This window comes from Poecilia mexicana, unplaced genomic scaffold (genome assembly GCF_051168715.1).
Source record: "Poecilia mexicana isolate PSO_F unplaced genomic scaffold, ASM5116871v1 scaffold_13, whole genome shotgun sequence".
Taxonomy (NCBI): domain Eukaryota; kingdom Metazoa; phylum Chordata; class Actinopteri; order Cyprinodontiformes; family Poeciliidae; genus Poecilia; species Poecilia mexicana.
The window spans coordinates 22,615,247-22,639,542 of record NW_028263382.1 but is presented as its reverse complement, the minus strand read 5'-3'; the positions used below and the strand labels follow the sequence as shown (position 1 = coordinate 22,639,542).

General features: G+C 38.2%; 1 protein-coding gene across 2 annotated transcripts; it reads left to right on the top strand.

The window, feature by feature from the left end:
- Positions 1-1,025: 1,025 nt before the first annotated feature.
- Positions 1,026-23,150, top strand: cwf19l2 (CWF19 like cell cycle control factor 2). Of its 2 annotated transcripts, none has more exons than XM_014992988.2 (19): positions 1,026-1,357; positions 2,696-2,806; positions 3,345-3,467; positions 3,744-3,854; positions 4,010-4,129; positions 4,371-4,464; positions 5,603-5,718; positions 5,948-6,437; positions 6,656-6,866; positions 8,412-8,529; positions 10,476-10,577; positions 14,664-14,792; positions 15,532-15,669; positions 20,278-20,490; positions 21,349-21,465; positions 21,579-21,734; positions 21,822-21,902; positions 22,030-22,131; positions 22,917-23,150. In XM_014992988.2, the coding sequence occupies exons 1-19, from the start codon at positions 1,265-1,267 to the stop codon at positions 23,055-23,057; spliced, it is 2,766 nt and encodes a 921-aa protein (XP_014848474.2). In that variant the 5' UTR covers positions 1,026-1,264; the 3' UTR covers positions 23,058-23,150. The 2 variants fall into 2 exon arrangements, with proteins under 2 accessions (XP_014848474.2, XP_014848472.2); XM_014992986.2 differs by having other exon boundaries at positions 1,028-1,357; positions 5,600-5,718.
- The last annotated feature ends 1,146 nt before the right edge of the window (positions 23,151-24,296 follow it).

Below are 24,296 nucleotides of genomic sequence, written 5' to 3'. Positions count from 1 at the left end.
ATAATACATATAATTGTGAGTACAAAATGTAAAACATGCATTATTTATGTGGGTATTCACAAATATGATGCGATGTGTGTCTCAGCTTTGCCTTTTCAGGAGCAAGAGGGTATTTTGTCATCAGGCTCAGGTCAAATCACCCATGAAGCTCGTCGTTCCTCTGGGATCAACAGACACAAACTAATCCTGGGTCTGAATTATACATGGTCCAGTTGCTTATATTGATTGGGATGAAGGAGAGTATGTAAGAAAATGTTGACAAATACGAGACTGTTGTCAAATTTACCTTCCATTATCTAACCAGAAATCTAACTTTAGAGCTGTTTTTGGAAAATTGTCATCTTCCTACAAAAAATATCTTTTTGCTCTTGTTTCTTTGCCAGAAGATGATTAGGCAATAATCACTTTTGGCAAAAAATGACTTAGGCCATTATTTTAGGAAGGTGTTGAAATGTAGAGGATTGTATTACACAACAGCTTGCCATCAATTTTTTAAGAGATTGGCAAAGATTCAACAGTAATTTTCATTTTCTTTTATCATTATGAAGTGCAATATAAGCCAGGATTCAGGGCTGTGGGCGTAAGCACAGAGTGTAGCTTACTGATCCTTGTCTAGTTCAAGTTAATGTGTATTTTTTAAATGGGACAATACTATTGATAACAATTTACATATAAATATAGAAGGCTATCTCCAAGTGGCTAATTTACATCTCTAATCTCATTGGAAGGTTGATGTTAAAACACATTATAAAAGCAACAATGGAAACCACAAAACAACACTACTAAATAAGAAAATGCATGAAATGACCATAAAATTCATACATATTTACATATAAATAATGTTGAAATTTTAGGCTTGACAAGAGCTCATTTTTAAGATGTTTTCTAAATGAAATCGAAATTGAAAGATTTCTGATGTTACTTGGAATCGGATTCCAAGTATGAGATGCATGATATAGGACAAAGTAGCTTCACCCACAGCAGTTTTCCTAAGAATCTCTAGAACCCGCCCTTGTTTGCTCACTGATAATATTTTGAATAAATTATTGTAATAGAAGTGGAGCATATCATTTACAATATTTTACAAACAAAGACAGAATCGTGATATTTTACCAATCTCTTATCAAGCATACCTGTTTTTTTTTTTTGTTTTTTTTTTTTGAGGCTCTCAAACTGTCTTTCTCAACTACAACAACCACAGGTCAATAGTTAACGTAAACCGTGACGCGTCACGACGTTTGACAAAAGCATTTACGACAGTGTCATGGCGACGCACGGGGTCAGTTTTGAGAGTTCCAGCAACATCAACGAAAGGAAAGAAAAGAAGCGTCAGGCACGACAAGAGGCCATAGAGAAGGTACTAGCTATGAGAGCAGAGAAAAACAATATACGTTAAAGTAAAGTTATATCATGCACATGTGTACTGTTTAAACCATACCGGTATTGTCCGAATAAACGCTAACCAGCTAGCACGGTTAATAGCTACGGCTACGCCATAACGTTAATGTGCTGTGGTCTATTTTATGACATTTTTCGTTGTCCTGTAAAGCTAACAGTTTTTGTGTGACTTAACCATTTCTACGTGTCTGGATCTGTAGATAGCTCCAGACTAAAGGAAGGAACTTGCTAGCTAAACACTGAATGAGGCAGATAGCAGAGCTGTTCCTATATCTTAACGTTTGTTTTATGCCTCAGCCACATTCATCCATCGTGCCCGGTTTGATGTTGAGGCCAGTGTCGGTGCTGTAATCACATATGCACACAGCTTCACAGCTGAAGGCTATCTGTGTGCAGTGCAGCTTTGTTTACACTCCTCTCAGACCAGTGTCTGCTTCCTGTAGATGCACATTATAGGGCTGTAAACGCTTTAATCTGTTCAGCTCAGGTGTGCCTGATCTGACACAGGGATGGTATTATGTCAGCTAAGGCTAAAGTGTGATTAGCTCAAAACGTGTTAAGACTTTGTTGATGTTAACTGTTTGATTTCTAAACATTAAGCTTGGAACTGTAAAGCTCAGTTTTCATCTGGATGGGCTACAGATGAAAATTAGCCTCCGTGGCTAACTCTGGTAGATGATGTGATGCGCATTTTCCCGTTTGAAATAAATAAGCAACAACAATAACAACAACAACTCACAAATCACAATATAATGTCATTTAGACGTAGAGTGCGCCACTCAGCGTTTTTCTGACTAATACCTTTTTCTTCAAGGTTTGATTTGCTAATGGTGATTTTGGTGATTCCAATTATTTTCCATTGTTACATGAAAAGAAAAATATACTACAGGTTCTCTGATACAGGTAGTTTTAAATCTGCCATAATGTGAATTAATTATATCATCCTGATTTATGCACCAAAGCAGAAACCTTTATCTGATGTTCCTAAAAGTAAAAAAAAAAAGTGCATCAAACTACATGCTGAAGGTTGATGTTTACTATGAAATGTATGTATTATGAATTCGGTGAAAGTTATTGGTTTTAATACAGAAAAAATGTGATTTTTTTTTGCCATCTTAATGGTGCATCTCTATTTAATAGTGATTCTTCTATCCAGCTTCTCTTTGTACAATCTGGTCTATCAGACTTTCCACAAAGAATGTGTAGCTGAATTCTTGGTTGCAACTACTGTTTAGATATTGACATAAATATTTAGTGTGGGCTATAATCTCTCCTCTCACCCTCCAATTTAATTCAGGCAAAGCAGCAGTATGAGAGAGAAGAGAGAAGAAAGGAGCTGAAGCGGCAGAGAGGGGAGGACACTTGGATTCTTCCTGAGGTGGACCAGAGGCTGCAGCAGATGGAGGAAGTAAGGATAACCACTTGGTCAATTGTTCGATGAGTTTGTCTTGCCAGATATGTAGATGACTAGAAATGATTTGTGCTTGTATTCTCATTTTGTTCCAATAAACAGTCAGCCAGTGAAGACCTGCTGTGTTTTCATCTTTTGCAATGATATCCAGTGCTGAGAGAACGAGCTGAAGAGTTGGAAGTGTTTACCCTGAATCCAGTCTGACTTGGTCTGATAGGATCTCTGGGTAGAAAATAAAAGCCAGAAAATATCATGAAGCTACACTTCAATCCAGCTCCTGTTTTTTTTTTTTTTTTTTTTTTTGCCCACACCTTCATTTGTCAGAAATCGTTGTTGGGTAGCCAGTGTTATTAATGTGTCCTGCTTTGTGATGTTGCACTGCACAATGTATGAAAAAAATACATCTTTATTGCATTATTGGTGTGCAGTATTAGTATGAAAAGGACTGCTTGTTGCATTTGCTTTTGTGTCTCTATCTCTATAAATGTAAATTTACAAAAAATGGGAATTAAAACAAAATGTGAACATCCAACAGGAGGGTTCTGTCAAGAGCAAAAAGAAGAAAGAGAAAAAATCCAAGAAGAAGAAAGAGAAAAAGAAAAAAGTCAAGAAGGAGAAGAAAGCAGAAGAAGGAAATGGCTCCAGTGAAAGTTCACAGGTATTTTTATTTTTCATTTTTTTTTACTGCTGCATGAAAAATATGAACAACATTTGCTCCTGAAAGAGAGATGGGAATTCAGCTTTTCTGGACTGAAGTTATGCCGCAGTTGAAATATTTTAGGCTCTTCCAGACTTTGTTGTGATTGATGACAGTGGCAATTTATTTTATTTAGATTTAAAACCTGTGTTTTTAGCTGTTCTAAGACACTTGTTTATGTGGTTTCTTGGTTTGATCTTGCTTCATATTGTAAACCCCATCCTGCCGTCGTTTCAGGACTCAGAGGAGGAGTGGGTCGAGGCTCAGCCTCAGCCTGTGAAAGCATGGAAGCTTCCAGCGCAGCCCAAGGCTTCAGAGGGCAGCCTCAGCCCAGCAGAGGATGTCCAGGTGTGTTTACGACAAACTCCATAGCAGCTTACACACTGTCATGGAGTCATTTCTGCAATTATTACCTTTTCAATTTAGATTTTTTTTTGTCTCTTTCTGCTGATAGCAGTAATTCATTCTGCTTCTTTTTCTCTGATTGTGTCTCCATGTCAAAGAGAGACGAATGGATGACTTTTGATTTCCTGGCTATGAAGACGACGTCCACTGCGGAGAGAAAAGCAGAGAAAGACCGACAGAAAGAAGAAGAGAGAGCCAAGGCTCAGGCCATTGAACAGGTGCATTTTTCTTCTACTAATGGGTTGGCTTCACTTTCTGTGAGTAAAAAGTTAAGATGTACCAAAAGTATTTGAGACTGAGGAGTGTTGATTTGTGTTTGTTAAAGAGAATTAAGGAAAACACCATATTGTCATTTGTGTTGTTCATGCTGTTGTTTTTGCTTCCTTTTGAATAGATTATTTACATAAGCATGTTCCAGTTCTTGTAAATTTGGTATTTACATAGTATTGATTGTTCCAGGCCGGTTTACACAAACTGGAGCTAAACCCATACTGGAAAGATGGAGGAACTGGTTTGCCTCCAGAGGACATCGCTCATACTGCAGCAACGAAAGGTAGCAGAGTGCACTCATTTTGTTGTAGTGTTCTTTTACGCTCATTATTCTCAAAAATTATACATGAGAAAAAAATATAGTTTTATTTTTGCTTCGAGTCTTTGTTCTGGTTCTCAGTGCTTTGCATAAAAACGATGAGACACGTTTATTTAATCCCTGGATTAAATAAACCCCCTGGATCTTGTTTTCCTTTCCATCACTTTTTTCAGTTTTCCTGTAACCCTGCTGTTTTAGAATCATCTTCTCTGTTTTGAATTTGTTAAATTTTTATTCAAAAGTGATGTTTTTACTTTTCGAAATACTTGTACATTTTCAAATCAGATTTGTCCATAAAAATGCCATGTTGTGCAATTTTTATATTCTCCTCGCTTTTTCATTCTCAAGATAAATTTATCCTAATTTGATAAAATTTGCAAAAAAAAGTTTATTTAGAATCTATTGTCTTTTATTTATTGCATATGATTTTTATTTTTATATTTTTAACACTCACAATGTTTACTATGTTGTATTTTCATAAACCAGATAAAACCAGACAATTTCACATTGCTTGTTTAAAATACATATATATATATATATATATATATATATATATATATATATATATAGAGAGAGAGAGAGAGAGAGAGAGAGAGAGAGAGAGAGAGAGACCTGCAGTATACATTTCGCCAATCCCAGGGAATCCTAAAATTTGCCTGATTTTAGTTGCTTTTTACTTGAAATGTTTGTCAGCGCAAGTGAGTCAGAGCGGCCAAGATTTTTCTTACTTCACTCTTTACCATAACGCAGCAAACACTTCTGTTCTCTCCCCCTATTTATAAATACACAAATATGGGTATGCAACCTAAATTTTCGAAACTACAGAATATGAGGTAATGCAATTTTCAGGATTATTTTGGATCGCTCCATGCATAATCTCCTATAATCCATTTTAAGGTGCTACTTTGGTGGGATAGCTGATAAATCCTCTCCTGAAGTGGCATCTAATTAACCTCCTTCGAATCTATTTTACATAAAATCGAGTGGCCTTAGTGTGGTATGGTGGGAAATGGGGGGAAAAAAACAATATTACACAAATAGTAGCGGGTATGAAAAAGGTTTCCTGTGAATATTCATGTTTCTGCTCTGTTTACTCCAGCAGGCCCTGTAGTGAATGATGGTGGCCTGAGCTGGCTGAGGAAGAGCTACCAGAGGATGAAGGAGCAAGCAGAGCGGGAGCAGCGTAGCCTCAGCGAAATTGTAGCTCAGAGATATGGGGTGAGGATCGACTTCTGCGCGCTCTCACACATTCACAGGCGCAAATTAGTCGGCACTTTGGAAAGTATAAAGTTTTAAAGCGAGCTAAAAACCAGCCTACCAGGAGCAAATCTGCATTCAATCTGCAGACGGTTTTATAGCTGATGTGAAAGATTTGAAAGTCGTATGAAGAGCTTTTTGTTGTCCACCAAAAATATTTAAAGTCTTTATTGTGTTACTTCTTTATCAGTCAATGGAGGAATTTCAGAAGAGACTCGCCGACGCTGAGAAAGCTGTGCATGGTGAGAGTCGAGGCAACAGAGAGCGATCAGCGAGGGAAGGATGGAGGAGAGGAGAGGAGGATGACAGGGAGAGGTGGAGAGCAAGAGAGGATGACAGGCAAGATCGAGATCGGTGGAGAAGAAGTGAAAGAGACCTGTCACCCCGGGAAAAAGGGAGTAACAGGAGGGGAGATACGAAGGAGAGGGATCGAGGAAGAGAGGATGACAGAGGCCGAGACGGAGAGAGGGATAGAGGGAGTGCACGAGACAGAGATGGCGAAAAAGACAAAAATAGGGTCAGAGAGCGAGAAAGGGATAGGCATAGAGATAAAGAAAAAGACTTCAGCACACGAGCATCTTCATCATCATCTGGAGAGAGTTGGAATCAGCGCTCTTCCTCTCTTGGCTCACTAAAAGGTCGTTTCCTCAGACCATCAGAGGATGATGATAGTGTTGAAGGTGAGGGGTTTTTTTTGTTTGTTTTTTATTCAGATGTCTGATAGAATCCTGTTCAAAATCGATTCATTAAAGTTGAATAAAGTTATTGCATCGTAAATGTTTTAACGAGATGCAATGGTGACGCCAGAAATAAAGAGGAAAACGTAACATTTCATTCCAGTTTAATCATGCCAAGTGTCTTTGTCTGTGAGATCAACCTCTTTTATACTTTTCTGCAGCACATCAGCGTCCTCCTCCAACCCGGCCGCCCGCTGGCTTTTTGAAACCGAGCCCTGATGATGAAGACTCTCCCCAGAAGCAGAGCAGTATTCAAGCCTGGAAAAAACGCGGCGCATCTGGCCAGGAACCCGATAGGACCGAGACTCCTCAGGAAAACAAAACCCAGCCAGAGGCGACCGGAGACACTCCTCATGTTGCTTCATCAGCAAGGTCTGAGGTTTTCTGCTTGTTGAACTGAAATCTTTACTAATTTGTTTTTGCAGAATAACTAAAGTTCAGCCAGATTGGATGGAGAGCAGTTTAATATCGATTTCTAAGTCCTGCCACAGATATTTAAGTGGGTTTTGGTCAGGACTGCAGCTGGGTCATTCTAACACCTCAATAGGCAAATCAAGGCACATTTAGTTGTACGGCAGCATTCATACATATAATCCAATGTGCTCTAGAGGAAATCGAAGGAAATGTAGTGAAAATAACAAAAACTTTTAAACTTTGCTTCAAAAGAGAGCTCGATATTTAACACTTAGAAGATTTCCTTAATTTAAAATTTTACCTCAGGCTTCACTCTCTCATCAGCGATAAAGAAAGCAGCTCCTTAGCGAGAGTCTTGGATCGAAAGCTGCTGGAAACAATGCTTCCCTCATGATTTAAAGGAGGAAAATAATTTCTCTTTCAACTTATCTATTATTGCCTCTGTAGGCCAGATGTTTATGGCCTGTTCAACGTTGAACCCCCAGATTCAAGACTTATGTGGCTCTAATAAGTTTTCTTCCATCCATCTGTCTTCTCAATAACTCTGAACATCTTCTCTATTTCTGCTGAAGAAATACATTCCCACAGCATGACGCTGCCACTACCATGTTTCAGCATGGGCCTAGTGTTTCAGGTGGCATTTTGTATGCATCTAGCAAAGTCTGTTTTGCTCTGATCTGACCGAAGTGAGTTCTTCCACACATTTACTGTCTCTCTTTCAAGAACGGCTTTTTTTTTTTTGCTTCTTTTCCTTAAAAGGCTAGATTCATGGCATGAGCTGAGATAGTAATCACACACCTATTTATTCTTATGTACCAATTTAGTGACTTTTCGTGATAAACTCATCCATTTCATTGAGTTCTTTTGCAAAGGTAAATGGTCATATATTCCCCCAACGTAAAAATGCTCTGCTACTCACAGATTCCAGCTCTCTTAGATGACCACAGTGCTAGCTTACAGACCTTTTAAAGGTAACAATAAGAATGAAAATAACATTTCAAAGAAAAAAAAACCCCAAAAAAACACCCAACCTAAAAATAAAAAGTAATGATTCAGGTTTTCATGGTGTGCTGGTCTTACATGTGGGCCAGATGTCAGAGTATCGCTGCTTTGTGACACCTTCTATGTTTCGCCTCATTAGACTAAGTTGTTTTGGTAAACGGGCAGTCAGAACCCCCTGCAGCGTGAAATGAGCCTATATGGTGGGAGCAGACGGGAATGATCCTGTGAGGGGTGTAATAGCGTAGAACGACGCTTCCCAGGCAAGGCTCTTATTATCGCTGGAGGGGCCCCGACAACTCAAAATGGATCAGATCAGATAAACAGTGGGGGAAGAAGCAAACAACTAAATGGTTAAATTAAAAAGTTCAGAACAACAATTTTGAGAATGGAAGACTTTTGGGGGGGGGTAAATGTTTCTGAGTCAGCAAGGCAGATGTGTAATCCAATGTTATTTTTAATCTCTTTTTGCCCTTTGGCCTCCTTTTAAATCGGTTTCCATAGGACTGAGAACGATAGTGAGGAGGAGGAGGAGGCAAAAGAAGAGATTCCACTGCTGTCAGAGGAAGAGATGAACAAACTGGGGTCAAAGCTGATAAAGGCAGAGATCATGGGCAATACGGTGAGTTTTAAAATGTTTTATTGATGTTCTGTTGGTCACTGCAACATTAGAAGAGCTTTAATGGAGAACAAGCTGTGCCACAGTTGTTTCAAGTGTTCTGTTTTATCTGCATTCTCTACTTGTTTTCTCTCCTAGTTAAAAAGAATCAGACGAAGCTTTTTTGGCTGAGATTGCGAGTACAAACAAGGAATTTGACTTTGATTTTCAAGCTCTCAGACAGTGCAGACATAAAGCATAAAATATATAAACTACAAATGAATAAAATAAGAATAAGAATAGTACGTAAAGCTATTTGTTTTGTCGAAATAAAAAATGGGGAAAGAGGCAAGCCAAATGTGATATTGCAAATACCCCTTTTTTTGTTAACAGCTGACTATTCTGTCAGTAAGGTGTTCATCAGAGAGACGGTGTGGGGAAAGAAACTGTCTCTGTGGCAGCTGGTTTAAGCAAATTGTTCTCTGTAGCAGGTAAAAGTCTAAACAGGTTGTGTCCAGGATGTGGGTGGTCTGCAGAGATGTTAGCTGCCTTTTTCCTGACCCTAGATCTGTACAAGTCCTGGATGAAAGGAAGGTTAGCTGTTTAATTGTTTTTTAAAGTGCAGTAAAGTATATGGAAAAACTTGCAAAAACCTGGTCTGAGGATGCTCTATGGATAATTCTTACTGTTCTGTTGAGACATTTTGGACCCTACCTTCTATATTGATCTTTGGTGCCTACATCCGCTGATGGTAGTCGCCTCTTTTAGTCTGATAATTAGGGATGCACCGGTTGCAGTTCTCTGGCTGATCGCCGATTACCAACCTTTAAAAAGCCTGACATTCTGATTTTGAGCAATACTATTTTTTTTTTTTGTCTGAAATGTTGCTAAATAAAGCAAGAAAATCAATGACTAGCAACATTGGAGTGACCGTTGTTAACCGAGAACAGGGAGATATTGTCTGGTGGGCAGATCTATCAGTCAAACCTCTCTCACTTAACAGCAGAACAGGACAGTGTTTGAGTTTTAGACCTTTACTGAGGTTGATAAGATTAGTGGAAAAGGGAGTATTGACCAATCACTGACCTCCTGGCCAAATTAAGGATACCAGAGACAATTTGTCAGCTGGCTGATTTATCGGTGCACATCTAATTTCCCCCTCTTTATTTCTAGCATCACTGTTGCTTCTTGTTAGACAAACGATTCAAGGAGCACAACAGTGATCTTCAGGTGACCCAGTTCAGTCAGCCTTCACATTGAGGGAGGGACAACTGCACCATGTCCAGGATTCCCATGACTGCTTGAAGACATGTGTGTTTGGTATGACATGCCATATTCCAAACTATTATCACTGAGCCAGCTTGTCATGTGTTGGCTTCAAGGACTGGGTTGAGCAGCGACTATCAAAAAGTTATTTTATAAACCTTATCAGAGTTTCTTCCTCATCACTCTGTTTTGGACAGAGTAGCAAATGCAAGAACAACAGTCTTTGAAAAAAGCTTCCCTCGGTCTCCCAGCAACCAGCCTATATGTATTATTTGGAGATGTGTGCAGATGGGATCTGTTATGTTTGGAGATTGCAGCAGACCTTTGTGCTATGTCTGCCTCAGAGGCCCAAACGTTGTGTCTTTAGGATTCATTTTTCTCTTTTGCTTGAGTATGTGGATTGTTTCTTACAGAGGCCTGTTACACCCAATGCGCAAGCCGGAATGCAATTGTTGCAATGCCAAAAGCTTCAAGGATGTTTTATGGATGCTCAAAACAGTCGGGATTCTCACACGACTCATCACATGAGTTGTTCTGTGTTGCTTTCGATGTCAATATGTGGTTCTAGCCCAATATGAAGAGGGCTGAACCGGACTGATGCCACCGCAGCCCTCTAGTAGTTTACTTCTTGATACAGTGACCTGCTCACTATTTGGTATGCAGTCACATTGTTATGTTTGATGTGTGTGTGTGTGTGTTTTCAGGCAATGGTTGAGAAACTGAAGTCACAGCTGGAAGCAGCTCAAAAAGCAAAGGAGATTCATGCTGTCAGAAAGAAGGAACATGAAGCAGCTAAGTTGAAGCAGGTTGGTAAATCTCCCTTAGCGACTCCTTCTACTCACTTCGGCTGGAAGTCTTTATGGGTCTGCTGTGAACTGGAAAACACGATAAGCAAAACTTTCCACCAATAAAGACGATGACTGAATATGCAGAAAGGGTAAAATGAAAGACAGGACATATTTCTTTTGAACGTGTTCTATTCTTTCTTATTATTTCTGGATGCAAGCTGTTCCCGAGAGCTTTTGCTTCTTGTGCTGATAACGATACTCTGTTTCCAGCAGAGTGCGGTTATCAGCCAACACTCACGTACACGCAGACACTTCGAAAGACCGACTCCTATCCGACCACGTAGACAGACACGCAGGCAACAAATAAGCTTTCTCATCACTCACAGATTTATCTTTTACTACCGCTAAAAGTCTGAGTGCGAATCTGAAAGCCTTAAACCTATATTTGTTTTAAACCTCACAGATCCGAAGAGAGCTACAAAACTGCTGCATCAATCACACTCAGCATGCTGTTAAAATACGAGCCTGACACACAAGCTTTGCTTCAAACATAACTAAACTCTCCACTCTCATGTCTGTCTGCTTCTAAAAGGGAGTTCGTTTGAAGTGAGTTTGTTTTCCTGTCTGGGTTGAAACTGCTGTTGTTGAGCACGTCAGGAAACGCCTACTGATCGACAAATGCCCTTTATTTTTCACCAGGACCTTCCTAATGTTGAGTGTCCTCATTTTAATGTGTTTTTTTTTTAAGGAAGAATTGAGAAGCTGTAGCATGACATCTTTTTAGGCAGATATCAATTAGACCGTTTCTGACATAATTATTGAGACGTCATGTTTTAAAAATAAAATAAAATACTCTCATTGCCGTAGCATATTCCCAACCCAGAAAACAATAAAGATGATTAAATAAATCTATTGTTTCATATGAAGTACATCTAGATAGGTTTTGTAAATACTACTTTAAGAATTATAGTATTTTAAGAGTTTCTTTAGCTTGTGGATTGATACCCAAACAGTGTTTACCAAAGTCCTGTGCTTTGAAGGGCCGTTACTAATGAAATGTATGTAAACTTCTGACTTTGAAAAGTAAACAGAAAATAATCTCTTTACATTTTTCTTGGAATTTAGCAAATAAAAATAATTTTGGTAATCCTAACTGGCCTAAAAATGTTAATTGTCATTTAATGTCACAGAGGGAGGACCAAAAAAGCAGATTTCTTCAAATTTCTGGATTTGACTGAAAACTTTCCCAAATCCACCGTCTCAGCGAGAGCTAAACATAAATAAGTAGTAAGATACATTTTTAAAAAAGTTTAAAGCAACTGGAACTGTTACAAACAAGGCTGGATGAGGCCTTGTAGGGTCACTGGTTTCTATAACAACCATCAGACAATGGGTCATTCTCAATATTCAAGTACGCAAATATCTTCTTGTGTACATGGCTGCAGTTGAAGGTCCGATCTTACCGAGCCCAAGGACACAGGGCTGTAAGTTCTGCAGTTGGAGCGGAGCGTACTCGATGATGTCGCCGCTCAGCTAAGATCTGTGACAAAGTTTCATTAAATGATCCAGTTTTACTGTCTCATGGGATTATTTTCACATTTATAATAGAAAGTCAATTATGGTTATCTACTAAAAAATGAAAAGAAATATAAGACTATTTCCTTAGAAATAATTTTTTTCCTCAACAAATAATATTAGATGATGAGCACTCAGGACACCATTAATGACATTTCACAAGTACAGGGAAAGGGCTCATATTGAGAAACAGCCAGTATCTACATTGAGTTATTTTGGAGTTGAGAGGAAACATCAACTTCTTTATCACCATCATGAACATAAGCTTTTGATTGTTGCTACTATTGAGGCTTTTACTGGGAATGTATGCTTTGCTCAGATTAGTCCAAGTGTTTTCAGAAGCTTTCCAATGTTTAGGGTGAAAAAAGGATGAATATCTCTTAAACCACATGGCCTCTCTGAAGAACTTTGGGTGATCTGTGATGCTGTGTTTGTCTTCCAAAACCTCAGGGAACATTACAAGACTAAATGCTACCATAAGCACCATGGCAATTAAAAATGGAGATGTAGTGCCCTCTGATAGAAAACGTTAATTGGAACTCCTAAAAACCTTTGATAATGTTCTAAAAGATCCGGCCAAATCAACACAAGCCGATCACATGATACAATCTCTACCTTTTCCCTCCCAGCCTATTAAAAACCCTATTTAAAAACATGTACATGTGTGTGTGTGTGTGTGTGTGTGTGTGGGAGAGATCCCTCTCCGTCTTCTCCGGCTACGTGAAATGTTGCAGGGAAGGACTCAGTTCTGTTCTGTTGCCACAGTTGGTAGAAGGGTGATAAAAATTTCAGTGTGAGATCTTTGCTAATAAAATCTAAATTTGTTTCTAAGGCTTCTTGGACATGTCTTCACCAGGGGTGCCAATAAGTGTGGTGGGCTCTTTAAAAGAGCAGAGAAAATGGAGCACTTTTCCAGGAGGCTCGAGAAATGTTTCTAAACACACAGAAAAATCGTAATAATGTTGTTGGAGCTTTATATTTAAAGTAAGAATCTCATTTACAGCTGGAGGGCAATAGTTTTCCTCTCCCAGTCAAAAGGTCTAATGTAGAAATCTTTTTCACTTGACATGTCATAATTCTTTGGCTTTGGTTCCCCTATAAGCTGAGAGGTATTTGTTCAGTCCAGCCTGGAGGTCTATTGATTTGTGTTCATTTTAAAATTTAACACTTGCGTCTTATTTTGGAGGCCTGTTGGCTCATCTTCAGTCCTCCATGTCTAACTCTTTTTTTTCCTGCTCTCTTTTATATTTATTGTTTTTCCTGAAAACTTTTATCCTTGAAAGGTCTGACTGAAGTACAAAAAATGTTCTTTTGTTCCTTTTTTATGACACTACAGCTTTATTTTTATGAGACAACCTCCCATACTTTGCAACTCTCACCTCCCTTTTACGCATCTATCTGTTTGCTCCATGCACTTTTTACCCGACCAACTGCTGTTACATAAGGCCGTTTTTCTTCTGATTTGCAGCTTCCATCAAAGGGAAGAATGTTTGAGGGGCTGAGAAAGGCTGCAAATGTGTTTCTTTTGCAAATCAAGCATAAATCATTTCACGCTTTTGAACCAGATTTCCTTAAAGCTTGAAATTGTTTATTTTTGTTTCAGAGTTATGTTCATAGTGAAGCTTAAATTAGATCAGAATGTGAACATCTTGACTAAGGAGGGTAAGTTAGGCTCACGTTCCTTCACAAGTTGCATTTTGTTCCGAATTAAATAAACGGAAAACATTTATAGAAGATTAATTGCAGTTATGTTGTAACAATTTTAGACTACTTTGACCCTGGTTGAATGTGTTTTAAAAGTTTAGTAATGTGTGTTTTTCTGGGGGTGTGCATGTTCTTAAAGTCATTCAAACTTCACACATCCTGAAATCATGGCAGATATCCATTGTCCATGAGGGTGAAAATGAAAATGAAAATGCATGTGTTTTAAGACTTTGGTCTGACAAGTCGACAAAAAAGCATGTATTTTCAAATTTTTACTTAACCATTTTCTAAGGCTGTAAAAGTTCAGAAAGGACTGAAAAATGTTTGATTTTCCCTTTTTCTTGTCTTTAACATTAATGGCTAGCACTGTACAAATATTTAGCAGTAATCAATATTTACGTAGTTATTTACCTTCAATTTGCCACATCACACCTTAACTTTAACATTTTGCTCACCGATTCCTCAGCTCTTGACCTGCCTTTTTTTTTTTTTTTTCTCTTGTGTCCTGCTTCATCATTCTAGACATACCGTTTTGAAGAAGCTGGTTGCCAGGGCATTATTTGTCAGGAAGCATGTTTGTTTTTCTTTTAATTGTTCTACTTTTGTGGGGAAAATTCTTGTGTGGGTTTAACAGTGTCTGTATGTGGGGTGTTGCCAATAAAAACCTGCCAAATCCTTCTCAAACTTTGATGAAGCTGCCTTTTCAAAAATAACATTTGAAGTTCTGATCTCTGTCTCCTTTTTGTTCTTTTGAAATGCTTAAAGACAAGTTAATAAACAGACACGTTGTTGTAACCTGGTGCGTTTTGATTTTTCTTTCTTTAGGTTGGCAGTCAGTCAAGGGAAGACCAGGAAGTTTTGCTGTTCAGAACGGATGAGTCCGGTCGGGCCTGGCCCGTGAAGGGTCCGTCTGGACCCCAGGAGCCACATGGTGGACGCCGGAAGAAGAAACCGGTAAAGATGACCGATTGGTATTTTTAGTCAGACTTGTGAAGACACTGCTGCAGTAATTGATAGATTTGTCTAGATCTTACTGGGATATTAGTCTTTTAACCTTAGAAATGTTCTTCAGGACATAGAAGGCCGACATTATAATTGTCTTTACGTCACTGAAGGTTCAGGTCTGAGTCCATCATCACTATGACTACACTTCGAACCCGATCACTTGTGTCTAGCAGTAAGAACTAAAGCTGTGTAGTGACTCTCGATCATTCCTCTTTAGGTTTAAAGATATTAACTTCAGTTTTCTTTCTGTTCAGCTGGACCAAGTTCTTGCACATCCAGACATTTATATGTTCTGAGCATCTGTTCAGAACTTGGATGGGTTCTGAGTCACCTGGTGACATCGTAATGTAGAGCTGTGTATCATCTGTGTAGTTATCATCGTTAATTTTATGTCTTCTCATAACCTGAGCTAATGAGAGCATGTAGATATTAAGTAGGAGGGGTCCCAGGGTCGAACCTTGGGGTACCTCAAATGGGACTTCTGTCCATTATGATGAGAAGTTGCCTATTGATACAAAGAAGTCCCTGTTATTTAGGTAAGATTCAGACCAGTCAGTTCCGACCCATCTGACATACTTTAATCAAAAACCTTATTTACATAAGAAAAATTGGTCTCTTGTTTTATTTCCAGTGTTTTACCCCCTCATCACCGTTTTCTTCTTTGTCTCTATTCCAATCTCTCGCTCAGATTGAGACCCACGTTGATGGGGAGCGTGTTCGCTACTTCCAGGATGACGACAACGTCGGACTGCAGGAGATGGTGAGGAGGGAGAAGATGAGCTCTGCACAAGATCAGCATGCCCTTTATTCACGCATGGCAGCAAAGGTAAGAAAACCTTTGAATGAATCCCGCTTTGATTGAGACGACTCACATTAGACTAACTGGAATTTGGTTTTAGACTTAAAGATACAAACTAATTTTTGCACAATTCATTTATGTAGCTGTAAACAAAAAGTGCTGTGATTGATCTGATTAATTCAGATTAATTTGGTGTTTAGTCTTTCAGGTATGAAAATGTAAATCTTATTGGGAAATTTGAATCATTAAAAAGTTATTCTAATGCAAAAAGAAGCAGTAGAATATATACAGCTATGTTTATTTTATTGTAGATAAGTGAAAATATCATAGAGAGTGTTTATCAGCCTGGAGCTATCAGTGTGTATTCTTGTCATTTTCTTGCCTCTAACCAAGCTGCTTTAAAGATGGGTTTTCCTGAGGGGTCCTTGTAGTTTCTTTTACATGTCTGAAGACTTGAGGATTGACGTGTACTGAGCCTAATATGTACAGTCAAAAGAAATACACCCTGCTTTCCCAAACCGTAAGGGGAAAATAATAATCAGGTTGCTGTTTACCAAATTATCTCCATTATTGAAGAACAAGTGTGACTTGGTATTTTGACAGTTTGCTGCTCTGAAGCATACTAACAGACTCGTGCTCAGACAAAAAGACCAACTTTAGAGAAGCAATTATTGTAGCCCCTCAATGTTGGAAGGTTTGTAAGGACATTTCTTAGCATTAGAAATCCGCCAATCTTAAAAACGTCAAAGAATAACATATAGTTGCCTTTTTCCCTACAAATTTACTCCAATGTCAGACTGTTTTAAGAGAAAATGCAAAGAAAAAACAGCAAAATGTAAAAAAAGACTTAACATTTATTGCTTGTTTGGAAAGCTACAGTACAACTCTTATATATAGTGATGGAGAGGTGATGATTAAATTTTTTCCTGTTGCCTCAGAAACAGATTCTTTCAGTCATTAGTGAATGATGAACTAATATATTGACTGGATTTACTCAAACAGTAAATCTACAAAAGAACGACTGAGAAGAACAAAAATCACAGAAGGGTTTGAAATAAAAGCCAGTTTTTGAAAATGTTTTGTCATTTCTAATTTCTTATTAATAAAACAAAGCCAGAAAAAAACAAAACAAACAAACAAACAAAAAAAAAACTATTAAAATCGGAAATTGAATTTGGTGTGAAAAAATGAAAGATTTGATTTTTAAGCCATATAACCCAGGGATACTACAAACTATTGAATTTTGAGGTGCACTTATAATTACTCTTTACTTACTTAATGCAGTTGCTTGTGTTACTTAGTACTGTTCAGCTCAGGTACTATTTGGCTGTCTGTTCATATAAAGCTTTCTACTCTGTCATACCACCCAGGAAATCATCCATAACACACATTCAGCTTTTCTTGCGCCACATATCAGATTTTATGGGTTTTTTATTTCTCTCTATTGCTGCCTGTGATGCTGTTTGACTCTCCCTCTCATCCACTAAGTCTTAAAACAGGCATCCAGCAGCAGATCCATACTGGCTGTTTGTGGCGTGCCTGGGAGTCTGTCAGCAGTTTGACAGATTAAACCTCTTTATAATCCAAGTCACATCCTTCCTGTTTGAAACATGCTTACTTTCTCCCACCGCTCAGCTTGAAAACGGCTACAAATTGTATGACAAAGTGAAATTTTCAGTAAAGAGTTGGATGGGCAAGTTGTTGTAGTATTAAAAACCGCACTTAATCTCTGTCCTAGTTTTTTTTTTCCCCTCTCACTCATATGTAGCACATTAACACACACTCCTTTTTCTATTCAGCCACACATTCATGCGTGTCAGCGAACAGGCATTCTGAACCTATAAAGGTTGACTAAAAATACATCTACAGTTACCATGGCAGGGCTGCTATAAATACTGTTACTAATCATAACTATAGATTGATGAGTTCAGAGAGAGAAAACTGGATTTCTAGCATCGCCGGACGCTCTCATTTCTCCAGGCTTCTTTTCTACTATTGATCATCTCATCCTTTATTCCTTTGTTCAGATGGTTTTGTTTTATCAATCAGTATTTGTTCTAACATTCTTTAGTCATTTATCAATGTTACAAAAGAAAGTTCTTTGTTTTGATTTGACCAATGTAAATTAATGTCATCTTTAAATGTATTTGTGTGTCTGCTGAGCCAACTATATATCTTCAAACCAACTCACCTCAGTGTTGTTAACATTTCTTTGGGAAAGAAAAAGCAGATTTCCCGAAATTCAATTTACATTTATTTGACTTTTTTTTCTTTTAAAGTAGGTGAGCTTAATATTAAATTCATTGTGAATTTTTAACTTGAACTTACTCACATTTAGTTTTTTATGCATTACGAGAAACATTATTTAGCACTTTTTCATTCATCTTCCTTATTTTAAATGGAGCGACATCTGTGGTTAGATACATTATGTCCTTTGCTAGTTTTCTGTCACTTATCTTTTTTTTTACCTCAAGTTATGAATGATGTTTCCAACAAATTTCTTCTGTTTATTTTTTTGACCTTGATGAGAAAAAAAAAGTTAACCGGTTGTGGTATGGTGTGTCTACTCACCAGAAAAGAGTCAGATTTTTGAGTTTCAGTACAGCTGGTCACTAGTCGGGGCTGGCCAAGCTGAAATTTCACTGATCACCAGACAGTTTTTCTGTATATCTGTAATTTTGTTCAGCACATCAAATTGCAAAGCTCGTCATCATGTCAATATGTGTAGAATAACATTTGCTAAGGAATGCTTGGATGCAATTTTGGGGAGGCTATGAGATTTAAAAAATTCAGACAAACAAGATTATCAGTCTTATGAATGGTACCGTCCCCTATTGTCATGCTGCAGCTGGTGGCTGCAAATTCATTCCTCCACTCTACCTACATTTTCTTGAGGTTTTCTCTTAATTGCTGCCTCCATTTTCCCTCTGTTTTCCTTGCTTATGATATTATTGTGCCCTGTGTTATTTGTTGCTTCTCCATTCCCTTTTAATTTGTTTTTCTACCGACTGCTCCTTCCCTTATGATTGTTTTCCTGCGCTTGTCCATCTTTCAGCACAATTGTAGCCAGATTGCTTGTAATGGTGCGTCCCATGTGCTCTGTGTTGGAAGGCTGGAGTTGTACTGAGAGCTACGCAAGACCAAACAAAGCAGCCACTGAATGGAGAAAAAATAAAAATAAAAAATCGGCAGCAGATGAAAGGTTGCCTGTTTTGGTCTCAGATTAAAAGGAATAAAACACATTGACAATTATTTTCCTTTACTTTATTGATCCCCTTATTTTCTGCTATGGCATTGGCATTGTTCAATAATGAATGTACATGGATCCATTTTTGTTCGTCTGATGTTCCATTATTAGGGAATTATTACTTATTTTGCATTTTTCTATCCATTTATGATTAACAGTGAATCAGTTTTTTGATGCATGCTTTTCGTCTTTTAATTTTCACAGGACTAAAATATTATAATGTGAATATATACTTGTTGTAGTGGATTCAGTGTTCCTGTGTACATAGAGAATTAACCTTTTCTCATATATACAGTCTGGAAATGGTTGTAGGTTGTATTTAAATATTTTAATTACTGGAAAAATATAGAAAAAGAAAAAAGACTTACTATAAATCTCATTCCTTGCTTTCTTGCTATCTTTCATTCTTTCTGTCTTGCTTGTCCCTTTATGTCTGATCTACTGAAAAATGAACCAAACTTGGGACTTTTATGCAGTCTGGAAAAGTGTGAAATTTGATTTGGCTTTCTTACAAATTTCAAAGTGTGGAAAATGATACAGCTGTGGAAGAAGTTTTATTACCAGAATTCATTTCCTTTGTTAAAAATTTAGTTTATTACCTTCATGTTTTTCTTTCCTTTCCTTCTGTCTTTTTTTCTTTTTGGAAGTTCTTTTAAAATCTTATTCATACCAGATAAACAAATGTAATTTTCCTTACACCTAGCTGTTAAATTCACATGTTTTTCAATTGGACAGGAAATGTGTGTGTTGTTTGCTGACTATTGTAAATGAAACATTTAAGGAAAGGCTCGTGGGCTTTCTATTGTAGAACGGTATCTACTTCTTATACCATTCGGCAAGCATGGAAGTTTGTATAAAGGCATTTCTATAGAAGATGTAGTAATATGGTATGTTATTAAACAATGCCGTATGGGTGTATTCATAGTTATGTTCAATATGTCTTACACACACACGCAGACATACATTCCCACCTACACTGTCATTAAACTAATCCAGTTTTTAACTCTCACACACTCTCACTCCTACACAGAGAGTCACACACACTCTTCGCTATAGCTATTCACTCACACATTCGCATGCACACACATTCCAACCTGTTGCCTGGTTACCATAGTGACAAGACTCAAGTGATACACTGCATCCCGCTTTGCAACATTGGCTCTGTGAGACTCATTTTAAAACAATGCTCTTTTAGTGCTATTTTTTACTGTACCCTTGCTTGGTAATACAAAGGCTTTCTTTTCAGTTCAAATATGTTACAGGCAGTAAATTAACTAAAAAAAATTCTTAATAGAAAAATAATACAACAATTCAGCTGATAAATCATCACTCTATTTTGTTTTTTGAAATATGAACTTTAGTTTTTTCCTCTGTTCTTCTCCGTCCAGATGATGGGAAAGACAGACGGCGACAACTACACACTGGACGACATGTTTGTGTCGAGCGCTGCACAGCGGGAGGGCGAGGGACGGGACGAGGACAGGATGAGGAACAGAGCTGTTGGAGAGAGCAGAAGGCTGGCTGTGTCCATGGAGAAATGTCCTCACTGTTTCAGCAGCCAAGAGCTGCCGAAGCATCTTATTGTGGCCATAGGGAGCAAGGTAAGATATGGTCGTCTGGGTCTATACGGGACTGAGCAAAGTATTGCTTTGACTTTTTAATCGAGTTGTAATGCAAACACATTTGTGGCTTCGTGAAGTTTCCACTCACCACCTTGAATTTCTTCCAATGCTATGTTGCAGGTCAAACTTCAGTGGGGTTTATTTGTATTTTTTCCACTGACCAAATCAAAGTAGCTCATATTTTTTGAGATAAAAGAGAAAAAAATATTCTTTGTTTTCAAATTTTTTTCTGTTAGAAATTCAAATGTGAAAAGACTTGCATGCTTCTCTGTTCACCCCAATTTATCCTGTTGCCTCTAAATTAAATCCAGTCCAATGAATTGCAGAAGTAACCTTATTAGTAAGTAGAGTCCGTGTGGAAGATATTTAATTTATATCTGCGAACGCAATCCCTTAGCATGAGACATGGCAGTGGCAGCATCATGCTGTGGGGCTGCTTGCCTTCGGCATGGACAAGCATGCCGGTTAGAGCTGATGTCAAGATGAATGGAGCTAAATACAGGGCAACACTTGAAAAAACATCTGAGATGGCCCTATCAAAGCCCACACCTAAATATGGGTTCAAAAGTAACTATTTTAAGTAAAGAAGATTGAGAATTTTGCAATACGGCTACATTATATCAGCACAATGATGATACTGTTTCTAAAAATTGCAAATGGGTCAAAATTTAAATACAGTATTTACACCCTTAAGAATAATACAACTTGTCAAGCTTTCTCAGTTGTTACCAAAATATTTTTTTTCTCAAATTATTATCCGGTTAGTTTCAAATATGTTTTCGATTTGTCATCCAGCACACTCACTCACTCATCACTCGCCCGTCGTCTTTAATGCAGGTGTACCTGAGCCTGCCTGCAGGAGTGTCAATGACAGAAGGCCACTGTCTCATCTGTCCTCTTCAGCATCACACCTGTGCCACGGGATTGGATGAGGATGTCTGGTCAGAAATGCAGGTTTGGCATTTAAAGGTCCAATCCGACCTCCTCAAGTCAGAGTAGCAGCTTTTATTTGGCGTTACAGTCAATGTGGCGCTTTGTCCTGAAAATCTAAGTTTATCTGTCCGCAGCTGTTCCGGCGTGCTTTGGTGCGAATGTTTGAGTCCCAAGAGCTTGACTGTGTGTTTATGGAAACACACATGAACCTTCGCAGAAAACAACACATGGTCCTAGAGTGCATCCCACTGCCCAGGGAGCTGGGTGACATGGCGCCCATATACTTTAAGGTTTGTGTGAGATAATATATCTTAAGTTTTCTAAGCCTCTCTAATGTGTTTTTCAGGTGTGATGTTGTTGTTTTTGGTGCTTTTCAGAAAGCTATCATGGAGTGTGATGAGGAGTGGGCTATGAACAAGAAGCTCGTTGACCTCTCTTCAAAAGATATCCGGAGAGCTGTATGTCATTTCCCTTTTGATTTCTTGTCCTCTTTTATCTTTATTCCCCTCCCTTTCTGTTCAGATCTGACCAAGTTTTTCTCATCTGTATTTTTTCCACTTTTTTTTTTTTTTTTGGTCTTTCTAGGTCCCTCGGGGTCTGCCATACTTTGCTGTAGATTTTGGATTGCAGGGAGGATTTGCTCATGTCATTGAAAATGAACAGAAGTTTCCTCATTACTTTGGCAAGGTTGGTTGTATAAACATCTTTTATATTGTTACATAATCTTTAGTTCATTTTTGTTTATCCCAGTTGTAGTCAAGTCTGTTTGAGTTTGTCACTTTAGTTTGTCACTTTAGTATGGATACAAGATAAAACAACCAAGGAGTGTGTTAGTCAAGCAAGTGTTCTTGTGAAGTAGTAACAGTTAATTTCTGTTTGTCTATACAGCACCGAAAAAAGGTATTCAGCCTTTTTCGATGTTTTATTCTTTTATTGCTTTGCAAATCAGTCATAATCAGCAAAATTTTGCTTTTTTTTTTTGTCAAAAAATATTCTTTAATGTCAAAATAAAGTCGATTTTTTACGAAATAATGACAGTTAAAAAAATATAACATAGAATAAGAGATTGCATAAATAGTCATGGGAGGTAATAATAAATACTGAGGAGGTCCGTCTCTGGCCGGAACCGGTCCAGTCCCGGCGCCACGCAGCAGGTCAGGAAGCAGTCTGGAACCCAGCTGCCCGCCTGTGGCCCGGTTCTGTTCAGGTTCATGGGGCGGCGGGGGGAGGGGCTTATTGCTGTGGTTCTGGAAGCTTCTCCAGTTATATTGAAATTATAACAAGTGAATTTAACTGTGTTGTTTTTTTTTGAAAGGCTCCGTATATTTCTGGAAAGGAGTCGGAACTGTTTATCTCAGAAAGTGCCTTGATGTTACATTTGTTTCATCAATTTGCCACTGTATAGATGATTTACATCGAATCAAACTAAACTGAGCAAAATCTAAAAGCACTGACCTCTCTTTCCGTCACAGGAAGTTGTTGGAGGCATGATGGACTTGGAGCCACGGCGCTGGAGAAAGCTTATCAGAGAAAATTTTGATGATCAGAGAAAAAAAGTCCTGCAGTTTGCACAGTGGTGGAAATCATATGACTGCACCAAGACTGTGGTCTAGCTGCAGCACACAGCGTTACCTGGATGTTAGGAATTTAATTGTGTGATGTAATACTTTTTTTACATAAATAAAAGAAAACCAAATGACTTTAAATGTCGTGTTTTTGTGATTTTGATAAGATCTGATGAACTAACAATGGCTTCTCCGTGTCATAAACCTTATTTACAGTCTGCTGCTCCCCAGTCTCCACCCGATAAGTTTAATGTCTTACTTTCTGGTCTTTTGCCCTCCACGTCTGTCACTTAATAATTTGACGTGTAAGTGTCATCCCTGAAACTTGTGCAGGGATATAGACAAGCGTTTGTCTCCACCTCGCACCTTTTCTCCCGAACAATCTGAAACAATGACCTTACATACAACCTCATCATCTTTTTTTTATTTTTCAATTTGAACAAAGCTATTGGCTCTTTGATTAGTTCACAACTTCAGAGGTTGATCTCATTTCTAGGTTTAATCTTGGACTCCCATTTGATGCATGGATGCAGCTGACTGTTGGTGAATTGGTGTGAGTAATGGAAGAGGATTACTATGATGTTTTTTTTTTTTTTATTGCAGCATTTGTACACGCAGACCTGTGTAGTTATTCTGTATCGTCTACATTGTTAAACTATTGCAAATGTCCCTCTAAAATATGTTGAAAGTTTAAGTTTTTGAAATAATAAAAAATTAAATTGTCTGATATTCTAGTTGGACATACACATTTGTTTTGTGCTAATCTCAATGTTATTTGCAGTCCTATAAACTTTGTAGGAATAATTTTTTGGATTTTCCTGTTTTGTTTTCCTCTTGTCAACTTGTGTTTTCAAAGGTCAGAACCCTTCCAGCAAATGTCTTTGCAGTAAGGTTGCCATTTTGCAGGATTTCTGCCTCTTCAACCCTGCGTGTGCTTCAGACAAGCACCGTAGGTTATTTATATGGCACAAGTACCGTAGAGGATGCAGGTTCATGGTTAATAACAGAATGGTGTGAAGTGATGTATAGTGTTGACCAATTAGATTGGCTGGGGGTGGATTTATGACCGAGTCAGCCATTCGTCTTTTCCTGTCTGCATCTCCGTCTCTCTCGCTCACACGTCCTTTTTCTGTTGACCCTGGCATTAAGCTGTAAGGCCGAGTACTTTGTGCTTTCACTCTTAATATCTGCAGTTTGATGTCTTTCTGCCTTGTTTGTGTGCTTTCACGCCAGGCGTCAACAGGTATGTCGATTTCTCTTTTGTTGTACAGTTGATGAGGACTTGTA

Bases quoted from the DNA above. Each gene is read 5' to 3' on its own strand.
- cwf19l2 (XM_014992986.2), top strand. From the start codon at position 1,265: ATGGCGACGCACGGGGTCAGTTTTGAGAGTTCCAGCAACATCAACGAA. The intron at 4,465-5,599 runs GTAGCAGAGTGC...TGTTTACTCCAG, and splicing joins TCATACTGCAGCAACGAAAG to CAGGCCCTGTAGTGAATGAT. The intron at 22,132-22,916 runs GTTGGTTGTATA...TTTCCGTCACAG, and splicing joins TTCCTCATTACTTTGGCAAG to GAAGTTGTTGGAGGCATGAT.